General features: G+C 46.5%; 1 protein-coding gene across 3 annotated transcripts in view; it reads left to right on the forward strand.

The window, feature by feature from the left end:
- Positions 1-27,879, forward strand: part of EML6 (EMAP like 6) — a 3,038,586-nt gene that overhangs the window by 270,819 nt on the left and 2,739,888 nt on the right. For all 3 annotated transcript variants that reach the window (XM_069608236.1, XM_069608238.1, XM_069608237.1), the window contains exon 3: positions 9,605-9,703. In XM_069608236.1, coding sequence (XP_069464337.1) covers positions 9,605-9,703 — 99 coding nt within the window. The remainder of the gene's footprint in view (positions 1-9,604; positions 9,704-27,879) is intronic.

Here is a 27,879-nt window from a genome sequence, read left to right on the forward strand (position 1 = left end):
ATTTGCTTGTGCATCTCTCTGTCTCCAGCTCTGTCAGGTCTCTCCTCTATGCACAACTCTGCAATCAGCCAGTCAGTGGCAGGCCCCTCAAGATCTGGTCACTGCCAAGCTCTGCCAAGCCATCGGATTCTGCTGTACCAAGACATCTTTCCCTCATTCTCGGGACTGCATCCGTCCAAAACTCCATCAGCAATTAACTCGAACGAAATACATCTGTATCTAACCCCATTCTCCAACCGCAACTACCAGCAACTAACAAAAAACTAGCCACTCTCCTCTCTCTTCGCTTCTGGTTATACTTTCCAATGACACACTAATTCCCATGGTTACTTTAAACATTCTCTACTAAGAATGTCTCTTCAGCATTTAACAATGCTTGCCAGTCTGTGTTATGTTCTGTCTCGTGTTCTGGTCACTACGTGTGCTGTGTCAATCTGACATAGGACATCATATCTCTGCCTTGGCCTTCTGTGTGCAGTGCCTGCAAAACACCATCTAATTCCTTCCATTTCTCCATTCACTCCACTGTTGGTATCACGAAATCCCTCTCTCTGTCAGTGAATAGGCCATCTCTCCTCATGCAAAAAGCACTTCTCCCATCTCCCCATGTCGCTGCCCCCACCTTTGTCTCCGCGGCACACAAGCCATGCCATGCTGATTAGCTTCCTTCGCTCTCCGCACTCGACAAGGGTTCGTGCTATCTGTCTGCCAAGCAAATGTTTACAAATTCCTTCTATCACAGTGTACCATAACATTTCGCAGTGCTGCGGCACTACGCACTGTCTCCATCAGAAATGGCTTCAAATGCCAGCCAAATTCTTTCTCTATTCTCGAATATAGTGCCTAACACATTAAAACAATACCAAGCACTATCCTCAAAGCATAATGCAAATTTTAAGTGCACACTCTGCATACATACATGTGTGTCAAACATATCTCTACATGTGTAACTACAAAGCATAACAATGTGTCATTCTAAATGGCTCGTGTATTAGCAAATAAGGCCAAAACCCAATATTTTTTGTTTTCGGGGGAGCAAACTCGCAATTGGGTTAAGTGAACACAAAGCAGAGAAAGAAAGTACCAGAGACCTGGTGCTTAGGAGTTGCTTACCCCTCACTACCCTCATTCAGAGCGGGGTTGGATATATTGTTAGTCACACATACATAGGGTTATATAACAAAAAAAGAAATTTTTGTCAATAGCACAAAAAACCAAGGGTAGAAGAGAGAGAGGCATACAAGCGAATAATTTTAATTCACAATCTAAAACATTAAACTACAGATAAGCACATCAATCACATACAAGTCAAGTGAAAGGACACAAATAGAAAAAATATATATATAAAAAAAAAGAAAAAATATATATAAAATTAGTGTCAAACAATTATATAAGGCAAGGCTCCAGATGACAAAAAAGCCTTAAGGAAAACAAACACAGGCGAGGTGAAATAATACACCTTCACTTCCTGATACAAAAAATGTAGCAAAATGGCGAGAAATTTGGCATTTGCTGAGATTCAGAATGTCGACATGTTTCGGCCAATGTTCATATTGGACAGTTTCTCAAGTGTCCATATAGAATACAGTTGTAGTGGCCATCATCAGGACAAGACATTTCTTCAAACACAGCCTTATAAATGATTCGATATTGGCATCACACAGATCTGGAAAAATATACATCTATATACAATTAATCATACAGCATAGACACACTTACATCTATATTGAAACTAAATGACAGTGACAATGTGGCCTCTAGTATTTGAACATCCCTTATGTCGGCTGATGGAATAGCCTGACAATCTTTTAAATCCTACAATTGTGCCACATAAACCAACCAAATTCGTATATATGCTGAGCATCATGCCCAGAACATTTTACGATAGAAACATAACATTATATGACATAAAAAAGTGTGTGAATCCAACCCTTACCACTAGCTACTGTATAAGGTGTGATAAAGAAAAGAGACAAAAAATGACTCTTGCGCGAACAGAAATGTAGCACAGTATGATTACTTCAGTCATCGTTAGGAGGATTAATAGTGTGCTCTAGATGAGTGGAAGATGACAGGACAATAATTTCATTATGTGCCATTCTAAACCCGAAACTCTTTATAATATAATTTTGTGACGGTGTCTAAAGTTAGACCAGGATAACGGTAAAAACGTCAAGTTAAAAAGCATTGTCGGGTAAACTTATTTTCTTTTTAGCCCAGCCCGAGAAACACTGAATGTAGGCGGACTCTAACATAATTGCTTAAGTGTTTATCATCTAAATGATGCAAAGCAACTGAAAAACAAGTGTCACATGCGAAGACAAATCATCTATAGTTAAAAAAGACAACAAACTTGTTTGTTACGGAGGTAGACAATTACCCTTCCAAAGGACATGTCAAAACGCGTGCCTTCGTTTACACGGAACACAAGTCCCTGGCGATTTATAGCGAACGGCAGGCGCGATTGTATCAGCGTTGCAGAATCACGTACATCTATTGCCAAGTGATTCCAAAGTAGTTTGACAATTGGTCAGTCAAAGTTCTGCACAATACAAAAGGAACCAGTTAAAACTTGGCAGCTCGATGCGAATCGAGCGAGTAACTCTGGGCGCAATGGGGAACCCATGCTTACCTTAACATACTGCAGGCAGCACCAAGGAGAACCTCTCATCACCGCCGCTGTGTACCAAATGGTCGAAGCGGTAGTGTGAAAGGAGAATTTAAATACGTGTATAAATCACGTGACAACAGGTAAAGACTTTGTTCTTTAAAGGTGCAGTGCGTACACCCAACTCCTACACAAGGATGCATTGGAATGCTCTTGTCCAAATATGCCAATGTTCTAGGGAGATGCATGCACAGCATGTCAAATATCCACTTCCGAGGAGTGGCAACGATGGAGGGGGTGTCATAGAGGGAAAATTTATTTATCTCAAAACGTCCTCTTCGAAATGTGTGCGCATGTGAGGAGGACCTACTGACACGCGATCTAATGAAACGCGGCGCTCAAATTAAAAACACGGCGTGTTGGCGTCAAAACCTCACCAGCAAAAGGGGTGATGGATGACATCTAAATCCCAGAGCCCAGGGGATCTAGCAGGTCAAGAAACTGTGTTATTTGCGAGGTTCTGACCACATCACGTGATCAGATTATTCCATTCCACCGAGGAATTGAGCCCCCGATTGACCGTGTTCAAAGTATATATTAGTCTATATATTAGTCTTTGTTCAGCGCGGCTCAGAGACAGATCTCTATTTCCTCCTCTCGGTAAAGGGGATATTTTTTGAATCACAAACCATTTGAAATCCGTATAATGGGGTTTGTTCTCAGTTTTATTCTTCAGGCATGACCTGTGTTCACAGATTCTGAGTCGAACAGTGCGGCTAGTTTTTCCTATGTATAGTAGGTTACACGGGCATTTAATTCCGTATATAAGCCAATCTGAAGTGCAGTTGGAGAAAGATCTTAAATTCCAAACTTTGCCGTTCAGGTCAATAGACTTGTAATTGTCTGTTAGGTCGCAAACTGAGCAGTGGCCACATTTAAAGTGGCCCACTACTGGTGGAAGATTCCACAAAGTGGATTGTGATGAGAAAGGACGTATGGCAGGATAAGTGTGGACCAACCGATCTCTAACGTTTTTTTGGCGCTTAAAGGCAAACCTAGGTTGTTTGGGGCTGAAATCTTCCGTGGTCAAGATATGCCATTGTTGTTTAATCACTTTGCGCAAAGCATTGCTAATGGGGCTAAACGTGCTAACACACGTAATCCTGTCCTCTTTTATCAAGGGTTCGTGCTGGAGGCATCTAGCTCTGTTAGCATATTTAGCTCTTTTGTATGCTCGATTGATGCATTTATTAGGATACCCCCTAGCAGACAACCGCTGTTTCAAAGCTCTACTTTCTCTAGTAAAATCTCCGAGATCAGTGCAATTTCTTCTGAGTCTCAGGAATTGCCCAATAGGTAGATTCTCACGTAGACTCCGAGGGTGAAAGCTATTGTATCTGAGAAGGGTGTTCTTGTCAGTGGGTTTACGGAACAGGGTCGTGCTGAGAGTACCCTCTTCAGTTTTTGAAATAAGAAGATCCAGAAAAGGAATGGTGGTAGAGTTGGACGTCATAGTGAATTTGATGTATGGGTTATGATTGTTGAGCCATTCTAGGAAAACGTGCAGGCGGGGGAGATCCCCTGGCCAGAACATGAACACGTCGTCTATGTAACGGCACCATTTTAAAATATCTTTATTAAAAGGATTAGATGGATGGTAGATGGATGTGTTTTCAAAATGATCCATGAATAAATTGGCCAAATCTGGCGCAAAAGTGGCCCCCATACTTGTACCATGGATTTGTTTATAGAAGGTGCCTTCATATAAGAAGAAATTTTCTGTCAGGGCAATTCTAATACATTCCATAATGAATGGTGTGGGTACTTTTAGCAATGTATCAGTCCGTCGATTCAAGAACATCTCCATAATTTTCAAGCATTCTCCTTGTGGGATGCTTGTATAAAGGGACGTCACGTCTAGGGTAACTAGAAGATCGGTGGTGTTGAGGTGGATCTCAGAGACAAGGTTAATCATACTGGTGGTGTCCTTGACATAGGAATTCATGTGTAGCACAAAGGTTCTAAGGAACCAGTCTGCATAAATGGAAAGTGGCTCTAGAATCGAGTTGATGGTTGATACAATAGGTCTTCCGGGTGGAACGCATACATTTTTGTGAACTTTGGGAAGAAGATAAAATGCAGGAGTGACAGGTGATGTTTTTATGAGAAACTGATGTTCATCCTGATCAATCCATTCTTCATGTAAAGCATGGTCCATCAGGCTTTTGATTTCTTCACCGATGGAGGCTGTAGGATCATGGTTGAGTCTACGATAAAAGACGGGGTTGTTCAATTGGAGCATCACTTCTGTGGAATATAGAGTAGTATCCCAAAGAACAATGCCTCCGCCTTTATCAGCGGGTTTTATTAAAAACGTCGTGTTCTTTTGTAGAGCATCAAGAGCCAGCCGTTCACTATTGCTCAGATTATCTCTATGATGGTTTTTATCTTTCAAAAGATGTTTTGTTTTTTCTAAGATCTTATTTTCAAATGCTAGAATAGCCGGGCTAACCATAGCATTCGTGGGAGTGAAGTGTGAAGGAGCTTTAAGGCCAGTAATACTAGGTGCTTTAGTAGAAGACAGGCCATCTTTGAAGAAGTATTTTAAGCGGATCAGGCGAAAGAATTTGTGTAATTCAACCTGAGTGTCAAAGTCTTGGGCTATGGTGGTAGGGACGAAACTCAGTCCATTTTTCAGGACCGATACTTCTGCCTCAGTGAGATTATGGTTTGATAAATTAAAGATGGGAATCACCAGTTCTGGGGAGGACCCCTCCAATTGCGGGTTTGCATCCGTGGAGGCCCCTGTTGCCACTGACGTGGTTTCCTCCCTCGCCCTCGAAAAAAATGGCTCTTCATGGCATTTCAAATACGACCGTGCAAGTGTCATTCTATTGCAAATGGCTAATGCATACAAAAGTGGCAGTCTATTATGTGGATAATATAATGATGCTACTTCTTCATGTACTACTAAACAGGATGCAATGATGGATAACTAAACATGATGCAATCATTCCTAAAGGGATAATACTGGGTAACAATGAGTAATGGTTCTCTGCTGACGGGTACTAATTGGTAATGGTTTTGTAACAAAGAGTACTGATTCTCTTATGATAACAAACCAGGCATCCTCATTTTATCAGATTCCTCATACTCCGCTCGATATTTGGTGAAACGCCTTGCTCGCATTGTGGTCCTTAATGGCTTTTAATCACCTGAATGTCTTGGACCCAGAAGAACCAGTTGGCAGATTGCTCATTCTCCTCCTTTTGATGATGTTAACGTCATCAATTATGTGTAGTGTTGTCTTCCCGAGGTTTCTCTACTGCTTCATAATTTTTTCTGATCAGACTGCACTAATGCTTTTTTTTTTCCCCCAAAGATTCTTTTTATTGGTATTATCAGTGCAAGCTACAAACATAGCGTAAGACATCGTTTGGAATGATCAATGCTTAGTTATGAAATAAAAAATAAAAAAACAGAAAAACATAACAATAACAGTACTTGGTTAGGAGGAAGGGAGGGAGTTGGGGGGGGGGGGGGGAACAAGGGAGACAGCTCACTGCACATTATGCTATATTTAGGGAGAGGTTATACATCTGAGGGTTCGGTCCTGGTTCTCGTGTGGTGGAGGTTCGTGAGAGGGCCTGGGTTCAGGGGTCCAGAATTTCCTTCGGGCACTAGTTCGGCAAAGGGGGCTCTCGGTTTACGCTCACTGCCCTCTGACTCGTTAGTCCATTCATCTAAGGGTTGGGGGTTTTCTCACCACCCCTGGGAATTGCTGCGTATAGTCCAGGAAGGGTGCCCAGGTGTGGTAGAACTTGCTCCTGTGTCTGAAACGGAAAGCTGTAATTTCTTCTGCCGCTATTATGTCCCAACACTTAGACCACCACATTGGAATTGCTGGGCCCTCGGGGTTATTCCATAGCATTGCGATTGAAATCTTTGCAGCTGTGAGTAGATGCGAGCATAGGTCTGCTATGCAGCCGGTTAGCGAAAATTGGTCTTCACCCGTGGCTCCCAGCAGGGCTATTCCTGGGTCCCATGGGATTGAGTGTCCCGTGATCGATTTGATTTGTTCCAAAACTTCTTTCCAAAACTGTGCGGCTTTGGGACATGACCACAGGAAGTGGAACAGCGTGCCTGTGTCCAAGCATCCTCTCCAGGATTGTAGAGGAATTGTCGGGTTCCATTTGTTGAGGATCTCTGGTGTTAGGTGCCACCTGTAGCAAACTTTAATTGCCCCTTCTTTGTTGGTCACACACTTTGAGCTTTTGTGCACTTGGGCTCAGATGCAGCTCCACTCCTCAGGTCTGATGTCTCTGCCTATGTCCTTTTCCCATTTCAGCATGTAGGCCTTTTTTTTTTTTTTTTTTTTTGCTGGGGTCTGATCTGTCTAAGAGCCTGTGCAGGGTGGATATTTTCCCTGGGAGCGTAGCGGGGGGGGGGGGGGCTGATGTGAGCGTCCGCTCTAGGGGTGTTAATTCTCTGCTTCAGTTTTTCCTTATCACCTCGTGAGATAGTCAGTGTCTGAGTTGCGTATACCGGAACACCTCTGTTTCTGGGACCTGGAATTTGGTTTTGCAGGCTACGAAAGTTAGCGGGGCTCCATTCTCATGGAAGTCTATTCTTCAGCCCTCCTTCCTTCCATTTATCAAAATTGGTGTGATTCCTGGTCTGAAGTTTGGGTTGTCCCAGATCGGGGAGAGGGGGCCCATGGCGCTTCTGCAGTTCCACTGGCAGGCTGCCCTTTTCCAACACTCCACTGTGTTTCTTGTCACTGGTAGGGGGCCCGAGTTAAGGGGGTCCCCGGGTCTCGCCATGTGTGGAAGCGATTCTTGTGGTTTCCGACACCAGTCTTCCTCCAGCTTTAACCAGCAGGGTTGGTTGGTGCTTGACTTCCATGTGAAGGCCTGCGAGAGTTGCATCGCGAGGCAGTACCTAGCCACGTCTAGGACCCCTAGACCGCCCATCGCTGAGCCCTGAAGCATAATTCGCCTCTGTATCCGCGGCTTCTTTCCTTCCCAGACGTATTTCAGGGTGCTTGCCTGTAGTTTCTGGATGGCCTTCTTATGGATGGTCACTGGGAGGGCTAGGCAGTAGATGATCAGTGTGGGGATTATGTTCATCTTAAGTGCAGTGATCCTTCCGAACCATGATACTACTTGCTTCTGCCAGCGTGCTAAGTCGTTCCTCAATTCTTTGAACAGTTGGGGGAAGTTTACTTTGGATATTCGTTTGGTTTTGCTTGGTATCTGGACTCCCAGGTAACTGATTTGTGACTACGCACTAATCCTTTTTTTTAAGGGACTTGGAGCGCTGTCCAGCAGACAGCTCTGAGGCTCAAAGCATCATAGTGCAGGCTGGAAAACATAGCTTGAACCATTTGAGTCGGGGGTTTAAGAATAACAAATCTGGAAATCTATTTTTTTGTTTTACACCTCAACTTTGCATTTTAAGGTTTCGCTATATCTGGGGTCCCTTCTCACTTGTGGCAAGAGAAAGCCCTTTGGCATCCTCGTCCAGTGATTTATTAGAACAGCCCATGGGAAAGGTCTGTGAAATAGATATGGTAGACAAAGCAGTTTGGGCCTTCTGAAGGTTACACAAATGCCTTGATCTCTTTAGATATCACTCCTTAATTTTTCCTGTTCAAGTTTGACCCCAAACTTTACTAAACGGTGTGCATGCATTCTTAGGATTGATCCCTGTTAGTTTCTCGTATGGGATACTCTTCTCACACACAAGGCTTTGTGAGTTAGGTGGTAACAATGCTACGTGTAACCTTGGTTATATGAGATTGAGAGCTGTCTTGAGACGATTCCTACCACACTGTCCCAATGCCCCACTGGATAGCTCTATACTCCAGTTCCTTCTACACTTGGAGGGCTGTACTAGACCTCTCTTTACTTTTTAAATCACCCTTATCACTAAAAAATCCCATTGACTTTAACAGGATGTTGATTGGAAAATGATCTAGGATTTCCCCCCCAAGATGACCTATAGAATTCTCCCACTGCCCATGCTAGGTGAATTTCCCTTTGATGTACACACAAACGTATTTACTTGAAATACTTAGACCAGTACTATTATACTCCTCTGAAACAGGCTACATTTAGCTCTGACATGCAGAGGGCAGCCCCGGGTGCCAAGGTATGTGATCCACATTCCTTCACATGGCATGGTCCTGTCTGACGATTCATTGCTTAAGGGTAGAGGTTTGGGAATGGGTCTCTGTTATGATGGGACTTTGTATTGACCTAACCTCCAGAATTTTATGTACATGGATGCAGGCAAGCAGTGATGAAATCCCATCGAAACTAGTGGATATGTCTGGGTTGATTATTGCGAGATGCTGGATGGAAGGCCCTGCACGCTACTGTCATGCAGTGGCTGGCTCAGTGAACAAGGGGAAATGTTGAGTGATCTACTAAACCACAGCTTCTGACGTAGGGGCAGTGGGCCTGTTTCAGACCGTATCTATCGGACCTCGCCCAATTACACCAGAATTCTGACTGACAAACTTGTATGTTCTTGTTTGAATTCCCTATGACTCCTTCTAGGCGCCCAAATGCATGTGCTGACGGCCGTGTTTTGCTTTTAAATACCCATGCCCCCTTGTAGTGTTGCTATCGGATTACTTGCACTGTTGGTTTTTAATCTGTGGTGACATTTCTGCTGGGATTGTTATTCTTGTTATATCCGCTGACTGAAAATCAATAAAAGAACTTGAAATCAAACCAAACCTTTGCATTCTTCTGGGTCCAGTATTTATGAATCCAAATGTCCAAATGTACAGTGGTCATAGAGCTCTCTGCATAAGCTCCAGACCACACCTCGTGTGGCCAAGCTCATGGACTCTCCCAATGTATGTGCATTGTTTGTCAGGTTTGAACATCTGCATCTACTTCAATGCTTCACTGAAGGCATGGAAACAAAGAGATGATAGCGAGACTGTTCATGAGCTGTCTGTAACCTGTTCTTCTTTTCCTCTAGCGGCTGGCCTCTGTGGGATTGGATGCCAAAAATACGGTCTGCATTTGGGATTGGAAAAAAGGAAAAGTACTGGCAACAGCCACTGGCCATTCAGACCGGGTAATTGATGGATTTACAACTTGTGTTTCTATGTATGTTTTATAACGGGGAAGGATTTGTTATTTTTTTCCCAACTGGCCCCATCTCATCAGAGCCCCCTTTTGAGAGCTGCGTGATCATATCTGTAATCGGGGTAAGAAAGGGAATTAAATTAAAAATCCCAGCATGCGATTTACTGTTGGATAAAGGTGACTGATGACCTGGGAACAAAATTGGGCTTGCGTAGCTTTGTATTGGCAGAGCGTAGCAAAAGGTTAAAACCCGGTAAGCCAATCATCTGAGCCAGTGCAAAGGGGAATTGCTGATGGTAATGGTACACGTGCCCTCCGGTAGAGACATGGAAGGTTAAAAACGTTGACGTGGTCAATGTGCACTTCAAGACCACTCGTACTGTCATAATATGCACCGACTTTCCCAGCACAAAATTAAGAAAATCTTCACCCGAAAACTTGCTAAGGATTTTGCAGATGGTAGAAACACTCTAAAATGCTGCTGCTCACTGTACCATGTTTTTATTCAGTTTGTTTTAAGTGCACCATAAATATTCGACAAGAGGAAGTTGAATGTTTATATATTGTTATATACTTCCTATTTTACGTAATGTTGGCTTTCAATCTTTCAAATAAACAGCTGCAAGCCTCTCTGCCCTGACAACAGACTGCTGCCCAACATATTTGACTGACCTTCAGCCACTGTTTAACAGCTCCTTGAAAACTACATTTCTCCATTGCTAACAGTAGAAGGGACATCGGCCTCTAGTTTAGCTTTATAGATGGCGGGAGCTGTCATTATTGCAGGATAATTGCCAGCCTCGAGTTACAGCCCCGAGCTGACTAGAGGTGACAGGAAATGGAAGCATCCCCATTACTTGAGCCCCTACCAATCGCTGGGGCAAGAGCCGAGGAGAGGATGAGATGGGGCCTGAAAATTACAAGGGCTGAGGAACCCCATGTCTCCCTCTGCCCGTGGCATCTGCCATAACTAAATGATTGTTATAAGGGGGAGGTGTGGTTGAAAGAGGGGGGAGACAACAGGGACGACATTTGGGGCGGGGAGGCAGTCACAGTTGGGACCCCTGCTGTCTCCGTTGCTAACCCTAAACAAATGTATTTTTATTTTAAACTGGCTGCGGGCGGCCCTCTGGCCCTTTAGCCCTTTTTATACCCCCTATGGCCCTTTTTCTACCCCCTCGCTGCCAATTCCCACCTTTGCAAAACAGCGGTATGGCATAATGGCAGCGTTTGGTGTGCAGCGTTAGGTCGGGTTCTGTGCAGCAAGCCTGGCCGCTGAAAATCGCACTAACACTTGTGCCACTGCCCGTAGCTTTGATTTATTTCCAGGGGGCTGGCCCACCCAGGCCCAGACTTTGTGGAGCCTCAGCCGACACGGACGCACCTGGGCAGGCAGGCGCAGGCACATTTGATATAATGTACCAAATTAGCCGTGCGGCCCGCACCCCAGCCCAGAAGACACATGCAGCCTGCCTGGGAGGACCACCAGTGTTCCAGTTCTTCCTGTCCCGAGGACCTGAGTGACTGACAACAGTATACAGTTAGACCCCTCACCTGCCGGCCTGCCTGCTGCCCCCCTGCGCGTATTGTGTGCGTGTGGCGTGCTCTGGTGCCCTGGCTGGCTGGCCCCAAGACATTAACTTGTAAGGACGGCACAGTCGGAGAGAGCAGGTGAGGTGGTGGTGGGTGCAGGTGGTGAGCATGTGTGAGGGTGCGTGAGCCGTGTGTGAGACGAGAGAGGCTAGCGTGCGTGTGTGGTGAGGTGAGTTAGACAGACTGACTTCACTGAGCATGACTAGTAGTCCACTGCATTCACTGGTTAGGGTAATAGGGAGGTAGGTAAGCACGTAACCCGAGTATCCCCCACACACAATAGACCAAAAGGAAATTCTGCAGACCCTCAATGAACATAGAGGACTGCTATTGTGAGCTACATGCATAGTCATGCATGCCGCATGGCGCTGCTGCAGTTTCGCTACTTCATTGACTATTCTGTTGGCACTAAAGGGCACCAGTGAGTGCAGATCCAATATCCACGTCCTAAGAGAAAAGGCGTGGTTTCATGTCTAGTTGAGCTTGACCTGGCGCAGGGTGAAATAGTTCTGGCAGTTAACAAGGGTGGGGAAATGGCCAATATAAGTCAACCACAAACCGCAGACAAGACGACCTAGAATAAGTGGCAACATTTGCGTTTTGCAACCTCTCACATGGCCAATATTGTGGTTGTACTAGTACTCCATGTGTAAGGCTCCGAAAAATGTAATCCAGAGGCTTCACTCCAGGTGCTTCAGAACAAAATTGCTAAGATTGTTACTAATGCACTCTAAAGGACTCCTGCTACCCAAATCTTGTGCCACCTTCGCTGGCTCCCATTACGAGCTAGAATTACATTTAAGGTTGCCACTGTTGTCTTCAAATGTGTACGAGGTATGCCCCCCCTCTCCCAATTGCCTGACTTGCATAATGTGGCACCATCTACGTACTACCCGTTCATCTGACAATGACGATGCTTACTATTCCACTAATATTTAATCTGCAGTCAGAACAGTGATTCCAAGGGCAAAAACTGATATTGCTGGAGGTTGTTTATTTCTCTTAGTGACAACAAAGACCCCTGCCAGCTGATACCTCACAGAATCACCTCCAAAACTGTATTTTTAGCTTCTTATTTTGTTCAGCACTAAGGTGCTCAGCTCAAGGCATATAACCCTCCGCACATTTCAGTCAAGTAGCTAAACTGGCAGTGGAAAAACCAGACGTTAGTTGTAATCCTGGCTGACTTACTTGAACTAATGGTGTGATCTTGGACACATCCTTTTGGGTCGTGATTTCCTGAAAAGCCTCCATGGTTGTCTTAACGTTTGTCTGTGTTTCTGAAGTGTGTAGCCAAAAGTGCTGGTGCAACTAAACGTGCACCATGACTACTAGTAGGGAATGTTTTCCACACGTTTCTTTATGAAAGGCACTCCTCTTTAAATAGCTTCCCTCTGGCCTAGTAAGGCCATCCTTGTTTGCTGCATCTGGAACTCATTTTAGCCTTGGTTGTAAAAAACAGTGTCATTTATCTTCTTTTTTGTTCTGGGCATATATTGAACTCAGTGGTTCTCGCTATATTGGTTGTTTATACACTGTTTTCAGTTCCAGCAGCAACAGTTTGTCACCGGCCAGTTGACAGTGCTTTATTGCCTTACGGATGTTTGCACTTTACACACTGATGTTAATGCTACGTGTGGTGATCCATTCTTGCATGAAATGTATGTCACATTACAGTGATATCGTAACCATATTTTTCTTAGTGTACTGGAACAATGCTATGTGATGCCATTTCTGTTTTGTCAAGGGGTGAAAGGTTGTGTGCCATCCCTTCCCAAAATGTCACTTGCGGGCTGGGTCAAATTACATGAGTTCTGGTGATGTCATCAGAGGTCAAGGGTTGTGTGATGTCACTACCGCACCCCCTGGCATTTTGGTGAAATGACATCCCTGGAAAACATCACTTCAGCCCCTCCTCTTCCTCCACCCTTGTCTCAAAGTTTGGTAGGAACGGAGGTGATGCGTGACATTTCCCCCACCCTCAATCCTCTGTGTCTGCTGTCATGAATGACAGTTGCAGCAGTGACTGTTATTACTAGTGTATGCAGCAAAACTGCCATTGTCGCCTTCAGCATGTAGGTGGAGTTTGGAGAGACACTACTGCTAGCCTATTTATTGGACATTTGTATGGTGCCTAGACACAAGTGTTTCCAGGCGCCACAATACAAAAGAGGGGTGGGGGACAGAGGGGGAAAAAAGACAATAACGGTCGTACTAGGCCTTGTGACATTCTTACTGTGCAAGTGCAGAGACAAAAAGTACAGGTAAGGTTGAAGGTAAGGGGCAGGGCTGGGACGGGAAAAAGGGGGTGGGGGTAGAGTGCAGGAATGGGGGGGCAAGGGCGGCTTAGCAAGTGCTGAGGGGAGCTAAGAAGGGCAAGTGCCAGGGGAAAAAGGGGGAAGAGAAAACCAGTGCCTTGGACGAGGTGGACCAGATTCAGGGTAGTCGGGGGAGGGAGCCGAAGGGCAAGTGCTGGTTAGGGATGCTGGGGGAGACTGGTCATGGTCCAGGAGGGCCCGGCCCCTGTAAGACTCATAGGGGACCGGGCACCAGTCGCAGCAGCAGAGGGACATTAGCAAGGGAGGGTTAGAGGGAAGGAGGAGAAAAGGAAAGTCTTGAGAAGTTTTTTCAGAATTTAAGATCCGGCTCAAGTCTGGGGGGGGCAGGGAGGCCATTCCAGAGGGAGGCTCAGGCCTTAGGGAGTGTCTAGGCCTTCTGAGGCTGCCATACGTGGCTGAATGTTTTCATGCTGGTGCCCATTGCATCAACCCTTGAGTACCTTACCTTCGGTGGTAGGCTGCTAACACAGTAAGTGTCGAATTAACCCTCAACAAAACGTGCTGGGTTATTCACTAACTCAAATATGCATTAAGACTCTGGTCTGCTCATAATAGTGAGGCAGCGGGACATGATTTATTTTATAGTGATAATCCTGGCTTTTATTTATTTAGTTATTTTTTGCATTAACTAACATTGTAAACCGTGTTTTGAAAGCAACAATTCATGCTCTGCAGTCGCATCTTAATCAATTTGGAAACTTTTTTTGTTCAGCAATATGTTTTTAAATTCTTAGTTGTCACATGTATCACCTTCCCTGTATGCAGTGCATCTGGTGTTTTATATCTTGCCTTTCCAACATCTATAATTTACCTCTGTGCCGTACTTTAGTCCATTTCTCGATTCCATAGATTCCTGCTCTCCTCTTATGTGCTCCAAACAAGGAGGCATCAGATCTGTTAAGGCTGGTGCGTCAAGGAACTGACCACTGACCGTCGTTTCACTAGCATAAAGCCTAGAATCATACATTTAGTGCGCATCGTCCCTTGTTTTGTTTGGGCTATTAGGTGGCGTGCAGATAGGGAGACATCACATGGCATATGAGGAGGGACACACAGCTTGTAGGTGTTTGGTTATTTGCCCACCCATTCAATGCCCATGGCCATGTTAATTACTATGAACAAAGGAAATTAACACTGATTCTGCACACTTAGAAAGTAAAGTCTTTATGGGAATGGCTCTAAAGAATAATTATCTTAACTTGGGTGCGGGGGAGAGTAGTGCCACCCTGGCACAAGGTGGGAAATATATAACAAGGAAGAGAAGAGTCCGACGAGAGAAGGACCCCTGACTTTGTATGAATGTTTACTGTATTTCAGTATAGCGGTGTGCAGGGGACGCCAGGGATCTCCTAGGACTCTTCTATTCCTTGTCATGCTAATCCCTATGGACATTTCCACCCAATTCCTTCCACTCCCCACCCAAAGCCCCTCCTCATGGGAACTCTCAGAGGTCGCTTTAATCATGTCTTACCATCAAACTTTGCATTCATGGTGCCTGCCAGAGTTTTTTCAAAGCAGTCTTCTGAAAGTTAATGCCTTATTTGGAGTTGTAAACGCTCAACGGGAAAAATGTCTTAACCAGGTCTGTCTTCAGCTGCTTTTTTTTTTTTTAATAAAACATTTTTATTGTATTTTGTAACATAAACAAGACAGCCACCGAACAGGGGGCCGAGAACAACGAAACAAAGGAAAAGGGGACAAAGAAAAATAAAAGCACTCCAGGACAGCTCCTTCAATCACAAGTCCTCATTGTATTATTAATATCTCTTAGCACCATGGGGTCACGCTCTCCCCGTCCCACCCTCCATTCGTTCATGCAGAGATCACCACTGTCTCTGGGTGTCAAGGCCCAGTCTCTTCCCATTTCTCCCATATTTTAGATGCTTTGGTCGGGCATCCTCTTGCGCTATAGACCCGGTGCTCCATCATGGCACAGGAGTCCGTCGAGTATCCATTGTTCCGGTGTCGGGGGGTCAGGCACTCCCCATTTTTGCGCAATATTGCGCTTCATCAGGGCCGTCGCAGTGTTCAATAGCAGTTTTTCCCATATGTTAGAGTCGGACATATCCGGTACACCCAGGATCGGGACCCTCGGGTCAGTTCAATAGGACAAGTGAGAGCCCTGGACAATTCCGTACAACATGCATTCCAGTAGGCGCGAATGCCTGGGCATAACCACAGTATATGATAGAAGGTGCCTTTTTCCTCTCCACAGCGGAGACAGTTCGGACTTGTTGCCCTCTTCCAGCCATATAAGATGGTTCGAGGGTAGTACACCCTGTGTAGGATTTTGAGTTGCACGAATATGAGTCTGGAGGAAATGGCCACTTCCCGCGGGTGCATTAGGACCTGGATCCAGTCTTCTGGGTCTATCTCCCCCACATCTCTTTCCCATTTGGCCTATAGTCCCGACAGCTCGGGGGTTGCAAAGGAAGTGATGGCGTTGTAAAGAGTGGACGTGCATTTGCTGGGGATATACGCAGGCAGCATATTACGTTCTATCGGTGTGTAGTCGGGGACTGTCTCTCCTGGGGATATATGGGTGCGCAGGGCATGGGTCAGTTGCGTAAAGTGATATCGCTCCATACTGGATAGTTGAAATCTACGCTGCATGTCTTCAAATGAGGTTAATTTCCCTTCTTTAAGGATATCTTCAACCTTCAGTCTTCCTGCTCTCATCCAGCGCGGCCATGGATCGAGTTTCTCGGTTTCCTTCAAATTGCTATTTTGCCATAAAGGTTGCGCTGCTGTTATTTTATTCCCCCACCTAACAAACACGTGTGCCTGTCTCCAGATGGTGGTGATGTGAGCCTTGATTGTAAGCGGGGGGGGGCGCCTTCCCAGGGATTGGTATAGCACCTGTAGTGGGTCCATGCCCTGCATGGATTCCACCTCTGCCCTAATATGAGGCAGCGCTCGGTCTCTGTGAAGTAGGTCATAGACCACCGAGAGTTGTGAGGCCCAGTAGTAGGTTTGGAGGCAGGGTACGCCAATCCCACCTTCCCAAACCGACCTCTGCAGAGTGCTTAATGCGATACGTGATTGGCCTCCCCCCCCCAGATGAGTTCCCTGAGAAGGGTTTCTGTGCGATTGAATTCAGGGGTGGGGATCGTGAGTGGGGCGTTCTGCAAGACATAAAGGAATCTTGGTAGTGACATCATTTTAAAAAGTGCGGCTCTCTCCATCTCCATGAGGGTCAGAGGGAGAAGTTTCCAGTGATGGACGTCGTTAACTAACCTATCCATGATCGGCTGGAGGTTGTACATGACATACTTAGTAAGGTCAGATGTTACCCAGATCCTCAGGTACTTGAATCCCTGCTGTTCAAACCAGTATGGACAACCCAGTAACTCGTCCTGTTTCACCCCCCGCCCCCACCCCACACCCCTTTCACCGGAAAGAGTACAGATTTCCTCCTGTTAATTTTCAATCCGCTGAATTCCCCATAGGTGACAAGTATTTGGGTTACTATGGGGCAGCTCCGAACTGGGTCAGCCAGGTACGTAGGTCGTCAGCATAGAGAGAAATACGATCCCCATGTCCTTCGGGCCAACTAAATACCGTCCATGCCCCGCACTGACAAAGCCACAGTGCCAACGGTTCAATTGCAAGGGCGAAGAGGAGGGGGGGAAGGGGACAGCCGCTGTCCGGTCATTTGGTCGACGCAATTTGGTCGAAAGACAAATGGTCGAATTTTTTATTTTTATATATATTTTTCAGGTTTTCGTTTAGGAAAAAAAGGGGGTTGGAGGGACGCCCCCCCCCCCAAAAAATGTGAAAATAAAAAAAAAAAAAATTCGACCATTTGTCTTTTGACCAAATTGCGTCGACCATTTGTCCTGTCGACCTTTTTTTTCTCGACCAAATGACCGGTAACCGGGACAGCCCTGTTGCGTGCCTCTGCCTAAGGGAAAGGTTTGGGAGGTCCACCCGTTCACCTTGACCTCTGCCCGGATATTTGTGTACAGCAATTTTACCCAACCTAGAAAACCTTCTCCAAACCCCATACGGGTCATGATTTCCCAAAGGCTATCTCAGCTGATTGAATCAAATGCCTTTTCAAAATCAATTGCCAACAGGGCCAATGGGGTATCAAGGATGGGGGCCCGTTCTAGCGCCAGGTGGAGTCGGCGTAGATTCATTCGGGTTGATTTGAGGCATAAAGCCACACTGGTCTGGATGTATAAGTGTATCCGCTACCAATTGGAGCCGGTTAGCCAAGAGCTTGGCCAGGACCTTAGCTTCGTCGTTAATTAGCGAGATCGGCCTATAAGAGGCACATTGCTCCTGGGGTTTACTGGTTTGGGGATAACCACTATGGTTGCTTTACACAGGTCATCCGGGAGGGAGCCCCGTTCTAGAACGGCCAACAGCATCTGGTACAGGGGAGGTACTGTTATTACCCCCTAGTTTCTGCCAGGTTTCTATCGGGAACCCGTTTGGGCCCGGGGTTTTCCCCGGTTGCAGTTGTCCAAGGGCTTCTACTATTTCAGCCTCCGAAAGATCAGAGTCCAGCATCTCCCGTTGCTGCACCGACAGGGTGGGGAGCACCGCTCCGTCAAGGAGGTTCGGGTCCAGTGGTCGAGCTGGGGCCTGGTATAGTGCAGCATAGAATTGGGCAAAGGCATCTGACTGGCAAATCTCGCCCTGCGGGGTAATGATCTCCCGAACCGAACGCTGACCCTCGTCCCTCCTCTCCAACCAAGCCAGCATCTTCCCGGCTTTATCCCCCAGCTCGTATATCCTAGCTCTGGATTCCCAGTGGGCATGTTTGGCGTTATCTAACATAAGATTTCATAGGTATTCACTGGCACGTTTAAGGGACGCATGGGTTTGTGGGGTGGGGTCGAGGGTGTGTTCATTCTCGCGGTGAGTTACCTCCAACTCTGCCTCGACTATCTTCCGGAGCCTCTCCCTCCTCCTATTCGCCGTCCAGGAGATTAGGCCTCCCACAACACTATCGGGTCATTCTCGCCATTGTCATTAATCTCGAAATACTCAGTCGAGACTTCTGTGAGGCGGTCTATCAATTCCGGGTAGCCCAGATAATAAGCATTCAGCCGCCATGTTCTGGGAGTGGGGTGGGGGGGGTTGTTCCTTGCAGCCGCGACTCCACCAGGAGAGGTGAGTGGTCAGAGATTCCCCGGGGGAGCAAGTCTGCCGAGAGTATTCTAAAAAGGTCTGTGTGCAGAACAAATAGGTAGTCAAGCCTGGAAAGTGAGCCATGGGCCCCGGAGTGGAACGAATAGCCTCTGATTCCCAGGTGCAGTTCCCGCCATACATCAGAGACCCAGGGTGGACACAAAGTTAGACAGCTTCGTGGGAAGGTTCGGGTTATGCTGTCTAAGGTGGGAGCGGTCTAAGGTGTTGCACATAACATCGTTGAAATCACCCCCCAGAAAACACTTGTCCAGTTGATGCCTGCCCATCAGGGTGGTCAGGTCATCGAGGAGTTCCTGCCCTAGTCCAGGTGGAGAGTAAATTGAGACAAACCCAAATGTCTCCCTCCAGATTGTCCCCAGCACCATCACGTAGCGACCTCGAGGGTAATGTTCTAATTCTTGCAAGGCAAACAGGACCTGTTTATGTATAAGAATAAGGGTGCCCCTGGATCCCATGGTATATCCCGCATGGAAAGCGGTCCTGTAATTGGTTCGCAGAAAAGTTAGTGTGCCCCCCGCAAGGTGTGGTCTGTCTGGATCCATTGAATGTAGTCGTGCCCTTGGTTTTTGCAAGTTGTAAAAGTGCATCCCGATCTCGATAGTTTAAGAACCTCGCTGTCACGGTGAGTGGGGGAGCACCCGGCAGTGGTCTACCTGCAGGCATACGATGTGCTCTCTCAATAGAGAAGAATTTTGAGAAGGATTTCAAGTCGAACAGGCCTGCTAATAGTTGTTCCAGAAAGAGTTCCATGCAGGGCCCTTCCTCTTTCTCAGGGATGCCAAGTATGCAGACGTTATTCCGCCTGGACCTTCCTTCTCCCTCTTCCACCCTAGCCTCCAGCCTCTTGAGTGTGGCCGAGACTCCACGGAGTTGTTGCACAGTGTGAAGCCCGTCTTCTGTAGTCGCAATGCGCTGCTCTGCTTCCCCAGTGCGCACGGACAGCTTCTGGAGGTCGTGTCTAAGGAGAGAGACATCTAGACTTATGCGGTCTATCTTCTGCTCCATAGATGAGCGGGAGTCTGCACTGGCAGCCATGGCGTCTTTAAGGGAGAGCGTATGTACGGCCTCCATCTCTTCAGAGTGCTGCGGTTGAGGATCAGCCTGTTGTGACGAGGGCACAGTGTATTGTTCAATTCTATTCTGCATATTGGGCTTCTTCGTCTTTTCTTTGCCCATCGTCGCCTCTCGGTCCGGCAATTGTGGCCCAACAGCAGCGTTCTTGCCAAGGGTCTCGTCGGGCGTCTGCTGGGTCAATCCCACACCGGCTGTGCTGTGGCAGAACCATAAGATTATCCTGTTATTACTGCAGTGCCAGGCTTACCTCCTGTCACATTCAGTCTTGGAGGCACTAGGTACCGTCTCAGAGGGTCGGTGCGCTGTCCATGGGTTGTAGCCACTGTCTCCGGGCGCTCAGGCTATGCTTGACCTGAGTCCCTGTCGGTTGCCTGGCACAGCGTGTATGGTTATGGCTCCCACGCGTACGTGTGCCACAGCAGGGAGAGAGGTGGTGTGATCGGGGACAAAGCCCACAGATTGTAGAGGCGGCGTTGCACACCACCGCCAGTTCAGCCCTTAGTGAACAATAACAGCATCTTGGCGTTCCATTGCATTGGATTGTGCATCATGTCCTGCACCATAGGGTGTGTTCCTGCCGGGATTTGGGTCGTCCTTGTTGTCCTGCCCTCTGTATCGCTGGGGCCCACACGACGATGCACCACTCCGTAATCTGTGTACACTGTGCCACGGGGTTATGCCGACCTCCTCCTTGGGATTGCTTTTTTTTTCACAATGTTCCCGGCATGGGAAGCGTCTGTTGTGAAGCCGGTCGTGGGTGGGTACCGATGCTCCCACACCCTCCTCGAAGGGGGGCCCCCACTGCGGGCGACGGCTCAACAGCACAAATCACGGCGTGCTGGATGTCCCGGGCAAGGCAGTCCACGGCCCGGAGAACAGATCAGTGACCCCCTGCAGAGCAAGGCCACTCAGTGTCCATGGTTCTGCGCAAAGTGAGGCAGCGCTGATCCCCAGATCCCTCTGCGCATCGAGGGCACCCAGATCTTCCAAAGGGCCACTCCGCTGGGCTCTGCTGCGAGCTGGGGTTGTTGCGGGCCAAAGGGGAGGACCCGGGAATCGCTCGTGGTGTATCCGGACTCCACCGTCCGTCACCCGCCCCTGGTCTCTCCTTTCTAGGGGGCCCCACCCCGCAGATACAGTGGGCGGTAAGGCCACCCGCGCAGATCAGTTTGTGTCCTGGGGGGGGGGGGCGTTGGGGGCTCTCACCCACCAGGCCCCACCTCGGCGTCTTTGGTGTGGGGTGAGATCAGCGCACAGCTCCTCAGGGTCGGGGGGTGCAAGCCCGCCTTCCCCGCTGGTCCGCTTCATCTGGGATCACGTTCGCCAAGAGGCAGCCGCTCCAGGGCACACAATTCCTCCTGGCCTCTTCTCCGTCTGGGGTCGCGGGCCGGTGGCCTGTCAAGACAGCCCCCGCGCACCAGAGGCACCCCTCTGTGCAGATCAACCGGGAGCTTTATGGAGGCCGCCATGGCGCCGCTCCGCGCAGTGCGCCCCACTCGCAGGATCGCTTCGCTTAGGTGGTCATTTTGAGAGTACGCCAGGTGGCCCCACGTCCACCTTCGCTTCGGCGCAGCTCCGCTCCCCGCCTCTGATTTCTTCCATCTCACGGTCCAGATGGGCACATTGGTGTCCGCTGTGCATAGGGGTCACTCTTGCACCTTGCAGTTGGCGATAACAGGTGATTTTTGTCAGGATTAGTGCAGCGGTTGCGGGAGCTACAGAGATCTACGTCTTCCTCATCTCGTTGCTAGCCACGCCGCCTTCAGCCTCTTGATTTAGAAGCACTATGCCTGTCCTTCACTGAAGTTCTGTTAAAAACAAGCATTGGCAAAGCCAACCCTGTTTTGGCTTTTGTATAAGTATTCAGCATTTACCAGGCACTGCTATTCGATATCTAGGGAATCGCACTATTTTGCACCTGCTACCATCAATGGGCAGGTAGTAACACTACGTAAAGTGATGTATAGTAGCACACCTAGTTGGAATGTGTTTAACAACAATATATGTACGTTAAAGAATGAATTTAGGTGCAGGGGAGGTAGCACTACCCTGACACGGAGTAGGATACAAACATGGAGAGATACAAGATGGTGTCCGAAGAGACTCTGGCACTCCTGTCCCCTGCACACCTATGTGCTGTAAACCAGTCAATGTATCGTAAAACAATTAATGTAATTTGTATGACAATTTAGTTCATAAAAACAATTCGATAGAGCCTATTCTGTGTGCAATTCTTCTTTATATTTCCAAATAAAAAGCCCAGCGTGTTTCGGGATAAACAGTTCTCTTCATCAGGTGCAGAGCTGTTGATCTAGAATACAACTTTTTCCCAAATTAGTCCTAGTTATTGAAAGAAGGAACAATCATCATATTTAACATATATTGGTTTACCAAGAGTAAATCGAAGAAATAGTTTCAATGGAACAAATTGCCACTGGTCGATTCATCTGTATGGCTGGTTCTCTGTAATAAAGTCAGTAAGAGCATTACTCTATAGTGAACACAATAGTAAGGAAAGTTTCAGGTGGTGAAAGTAGAGGGACACAAAGCTTGTAGGTGTTATGTTCTTACTTCCTCTCTCCCTAATTGTCCAGTGGACATCCCATCTGGCCCCTGTGCCCTTGAGTTACTTGCTTTGTAAAGTAGGAGGATGTTGTCTCTAGTCGTCTCAAAGGTCCAGCCTCCACCCTCTAAGGTACGAGTGACAGTTTTCACCATCTCATCCGTCTGGAATAGTGAGGCAACATGCTCCTCCCAGGCACTGGCTGAAACTGAGTTTGTCACTAGGGCCTCCTGAGGGGCCCTTAAACCGTTGATCCTCTGCCAAATCTCACTCTTATTTTTGGAATTGATACTTCTCAGCATGCTTTCAGCATCTTGCTGTAGAAGGCCATGTTTCCTTGATCTAACCCAATTGCGATAAATTTGTTTGTTTCTTACTAGTCGTTCTCGCTTCATTTGTATCCAGTTTTTTAAGGTGCCTAAGTTTCGAAATGAGGATCTTTTTCCTGTTTGCCACTGCTTGATTGTATGTGTGCATCAGTGAAAATGATCGTTGTGGCACCCATTTCTTGGATTCTTCTAAATCGATCACCAATTTTGGATAGTCCAAGACTTGTTCTATTGGGAGATTGAATAAAATTGTCAGGATTACCCATTAGTTAAAAGGAGATGCTGGGATTTGCGCCCACTCTGCAATTTCTGCACTTTACCACTTGCTTTTCTAGTATGTACCAGTACAATAATCCCATTTTATAGATCTCACTTGGAAAGTGGACAAATCACATTTTAAAAACAAAATGTTATGCAAAATGGGAATGATTCTAGCTTAATTATCTCCATCATCAAGGGAAGTGTATAAGTACCAACATACTAATGGATATGAACCTAAGAGATTGCATCTGGGTTTCTGCTCTGTATTTTAAAGCTTTAAATTGGCCCAAAACACAGGCTTTTGAAACTGTTCTTTATAAACGTGCACAAAAACCTTTCAGATTATTTATTTATGGGTCACTTGTTTGGCGCTTATACAATTAGCAAAACTGGTTTGAAGTGCCCAGAGGGCAAACAGGGTGGGCACAGGGGAAGGATGACAGTGAATTACAGCAAGGATAAATAATTGAGTTAATATTGCAAACAATAATGAGAATAAAGGGAAGGGGAGATGAACCTACTATGCCTTGTGAGTGTTACAAAAGTGCAAGTGCAGAGGGGGTAGGGGTGAGGGAAAGGTGCTTTGATGCTCATGGAGAACTGCTCAGGGTAAGTGCTAAGAGGAGAAGAACGGAAGTGCAACCACCCATAGATAGGGTGAGCCTAAGTAAGTGCAGCAGAAGGATAGCAGCTGGGATGAGAGATGTGGGGGGGGGGGGTCAAGGCCCTGAGGAAACATATGGGCCCTGCACATCAGTCACGCTGCTGTAAGATTAGCAGGGAGGAGAAGGAAGAGGTAAAGAGAAAGGTCTTGAGGATTTTTCGGAACTTAAGAAGGTAATGCTCAAGGCGCAGAGGGAGAGGGAGGCTGTTCCACAGGAGGGAGCCAGCCGAGGAAAGTGATCGCCCACCAGCTCTCTGTTTTAGCAAAATGCTTAACACGCAGTGAGTTGGTGCCAGAGGAACGGAGCAAACAATCTTTTGTGCCAAATAAGCAGACCTTAAAATATGCTTTCCAGAGGCCTGCAATATCTGATCCGCTCTCTTCTGTCTAGGACCCCTTCCACTGAAATGTCCTACATTAAAGGTCAGATCAGGTAATGAATGGGCTAGACAGTAGCCCCAGCATGTGAGAAGCAGAGCTTTTCAAGGAAGACAGTACAGTAATGTCAGTGAAATAAGATGATTTGTCCAGGATCACTTTATCTTCTGCTGGCAAAGCCAGGATAGAAGCCTGAACGCTTTGGTTGGACAGTCTTGAATTTGCATACCTAATAATCTCTCAGACTAACACTTTATAGTTTTCATTGATAGTAGTTGCCTACGTTTTTACAAGCCTCCATCTGAAGAAACCAATTTCAAGACCTTTCACCATACTGATGCTATATTCATTTTTTTATAGCAAACACTATCTAGAACTGGTACACTGCTGATAATAGAACCGGTTGCGCTACAAAACAAAGTACACATACATGCATATTTATCAACTTCAAACATAGGAAAGGCTGAGTTGGCCTTGCTGGAATTTAGTATTATAATAACACTGAGCTATCTTCTGAACCAGCGCAGCACTCACATTTATCAGTATGCATTTCAACTTTGGCTATTGCACATAATCAATATAATTCCCATAGAAAGGTGAGAATACTGTGTCGTAGTGAACGCACAACCTATGTGCAGGACAGTAAACACAGGATGTATTACACAATCAATTGATCACAGCAGAATGGATTTGTCAACAAAAGACAGGCAATAGGTTTAGAGCCTCAGCAGCACACCATAACATATATTGCTGTGTGCTATTTAGGTTTTGTAAACAATGGTCACTGAATTTTTTAGATTAGGCAGCCTTGTGGGGCCCTCCCTCCAAGGTGGGGGCCCGGGGCAAGTGCCCCTTTTGCCCTCCCATAAAGACGTCTCTGGTTAGCTTGAGTATGTTGTGGTCACTCCACCTGGTTTCCAAAACCACAAGCTGTTGCACAGAGTTTAGCATATTGCGTGAAAAAAAGATGTAGTCCAAGATCTTGCCTTCAGGTCCGTTTTTCCAAGTTACTCTGGCCGGAGTCTCACAATTAGTATTTGCATTTCTTTCTCAATTACAACTCCTCTCGCCACCTCAGGCCTCTTCTTTCCGCTTCAGTTTCTGCCAGGTTTGTGTTTTCAATAAGGCATTTGTTTTTATCAAAGCAATGGATGTTTAAGTCCCCACAGAGTAATAAATATGGATCTAGCCATTTTTCATTGCCCTGCCCAGAGAGGCCATAATTGATGAGGGGAAATGGGCAGCCTTAGGAGCAGTCATTTTCCAATAGAGGTTTAACACAATCAGTATGTTCGACCTTGTGAGATTAGGCCCACTCATACTGATCATAAGAATCTGGATTTATGGATTGTAGTTCCCCAGGGTCAGTACTTCCAGATTAGTTTCATGCTTCAAAGCTATAAGTAAACCTGCCATCGGCCGCCCCTTCTGCCCTTTCACAACCGGGTTGAAATAGACTGTGTATCCTGCTATGGTGGGTGCTCTCCTCATCCATGTTTCCTGCAGACAGATGATATCCTATGCATCTCGATTCAAATTGCCTTGACCAAACAGATGTGTAAGGCCTCTTGTGTTCCAGCTTCCGACGACCAGAATTTGCTGATCTATTTGCTTGGGCTGTTATGATCATCTGGGTTTAGTTGCCAGCACCTCGGCCAACCAACTCCAGTTTTCTTCCTCCAACATAGCTCTCCTGTCCTCTTTGTGGATGGTGGCTATTGTTAACGTGGCCATTCTCCAGCATAGCAGTGACAGATAGGTCTCCCTTGTTCTTTCGTACCCCTGCTTGCTTATCTCTGGGGGTCAATTTCTCAGGCTGTCTGTCCAATTCCCTAAGTGCCGGTCTTCTATCTTCAGCAGGCATAGTTGACGAGCTCAATCTCTGATGTTCACCTTCTGGTCTCACTTCCTTGTTCGCTGCTAATTCCTTTGTGAGTATCAAAGATATGATTGTGAGAGTTCTGTGGGGGAAGGAGAGTAATCTTCTGAGCATTCACAGTAGGCAGAAGCATTTTTTGGCGATTGCGTTGACTTACAGTTGCAGTGATAGTCCATTGTCTGAGTATTCATAGGTTATTTATTTAGTCACCCTTCATTTCTTAGGGTCATCCAGACGTGGCTCAAAGGATATGTCAATCCGACAGTCACCACTAATTACTGTGAAACGTCTCTAGTCACAACCCGCCTCTAGGCCGATGATGTGACGTGTGGTATTACCACCAAGAATGTTTGAGCAGTTTAGCTATTGAACCTGTTGCACAATGGTGCTAGGTTGGTTGATAGTTTCCCTTTCATTGCAGGGCTCTATGATGTAGAAAAGGATTCAAAAGCTCGACGTTTGTAATGTTGTAGGAAACCGTGATAAGTAAAAACGTTCAATGTTGTAGTATATATTGGTGATTTATAATTGCACAATTAGCAGACACTTGTCTTTTCCAAGACTGTGGCAGACATACAGAGAATGCAATGTGATTGTGGTTTAATATGGTTTAAGACCAGATAGTGTGAACAGGTGAATAAATACAGGACATTGTGTATAGTGTAGTGCCACGTAAGATAAGTGTCATAAAGCATTGTGATGTAACATGGTGTCAGTTGTCCATAGTTAGTAACACGGTTTCAAAAAACATGTAAGATTGTTTACAGTCCGAGCATCATGGTGTTATATGGTTCATGGACCAGGTGAGCAGTGTAGTGGCATTGTATAGATCACATATCCACGTTTGTAGGAAGATTGACATTAAGCATTTGGGATGGATCATGTTGCTGGGGTATTGTTAGTTACATGCCATGTTTGATCAAATGTGGGTTTAAATACAATGGTATTTAGTGGTGAATAATATCAATCAGCAGTTTGTATGCTGGGGATTACATTTCATTACATCGTGGTTTGTTTAGCACAAGAGTAATCAAATTAATTAGCATGTGCCTTCAAATGATTGTAGGTGAAAAGGACACAGTGACTTCAAAAAGAAATGATTTCATTTTGAAATCCAAGCGCTCCCCGCAGGACATGGATGGCTGTAGCTCCTGTGCTCTCATTACGGGCGTAATGACAGAATCAGGTGCTCCTCCTCTGCAGGCATGACTCTGGCTCCCAGGCTCCCGCCTGGGAGCCAGAGTCATGCCTGCAGAGGAGGAGCACCTGATTCTGCAAGTTAAGGACATTCATTTTTAATGTAAAGGTAAGTATGTGTGTGTGTGTATGAATATTATGTAATGTATGTGTGTATATATCATGTAGTTTGTATGAATGAGCGCATGCTGTTTGGGTGGTGGGCGTGCTTGTGTGAATGAACTGTAAATGACTGCAGGGCCGATTCATGGAACAAATGTGCACCGAAAATCGTGGCGCAAGCGTGAAAAAACAAGCAGACGCGTGCGATTCATGGAAGGCCCTGCGCTTGTTTTCCCCGGGATGTGCACCAATTCCATGCGTAGCGCACATGTCATTGCAACATCCCGAATGCCATGCGCGACGCGCACAGCGAAAGCGCACAATGTTAGCGCGTACACCAAAAAGGGGGCGAAACACGCGGAATGGGGAACAACGTGTGAAAAAGGGCGTAACTGGGGGGGGGGGGAGTACTGCAGGGAAATACACGGAACGCCCACACGCACGCAAACAACACATATTCATGGAATCGAATACAGGAAACCCGGGCAAGGCAAAATACGCGCATAGGCGTCAACACATCTGCCACACGAAGGCAGGCGGAAGCGTCCCCGCGCACAGTATAAAAGTGCGCGCAAACAACAAACACGTATATACAGCTACGATGAATGCCCAATTTGTTGCAG

Source organism: Ambystoma mexicanum, chromosome 4q (genome assembly GCF_040938575.1).
Source record: "Ambystoma mexicanum isolate Mex_15411 chromosome 4q, UKY_AmexF1_1, whole genome shotgun sequence".
In the NCBI taxonomy this organism is placed as follows: domain Eukaryota; kingdom Metazoa; phylum Chordata; class Amphibia; order Caudata; family Ambystomatidae; genus Ambystoma; species Ambystoma mexicanum.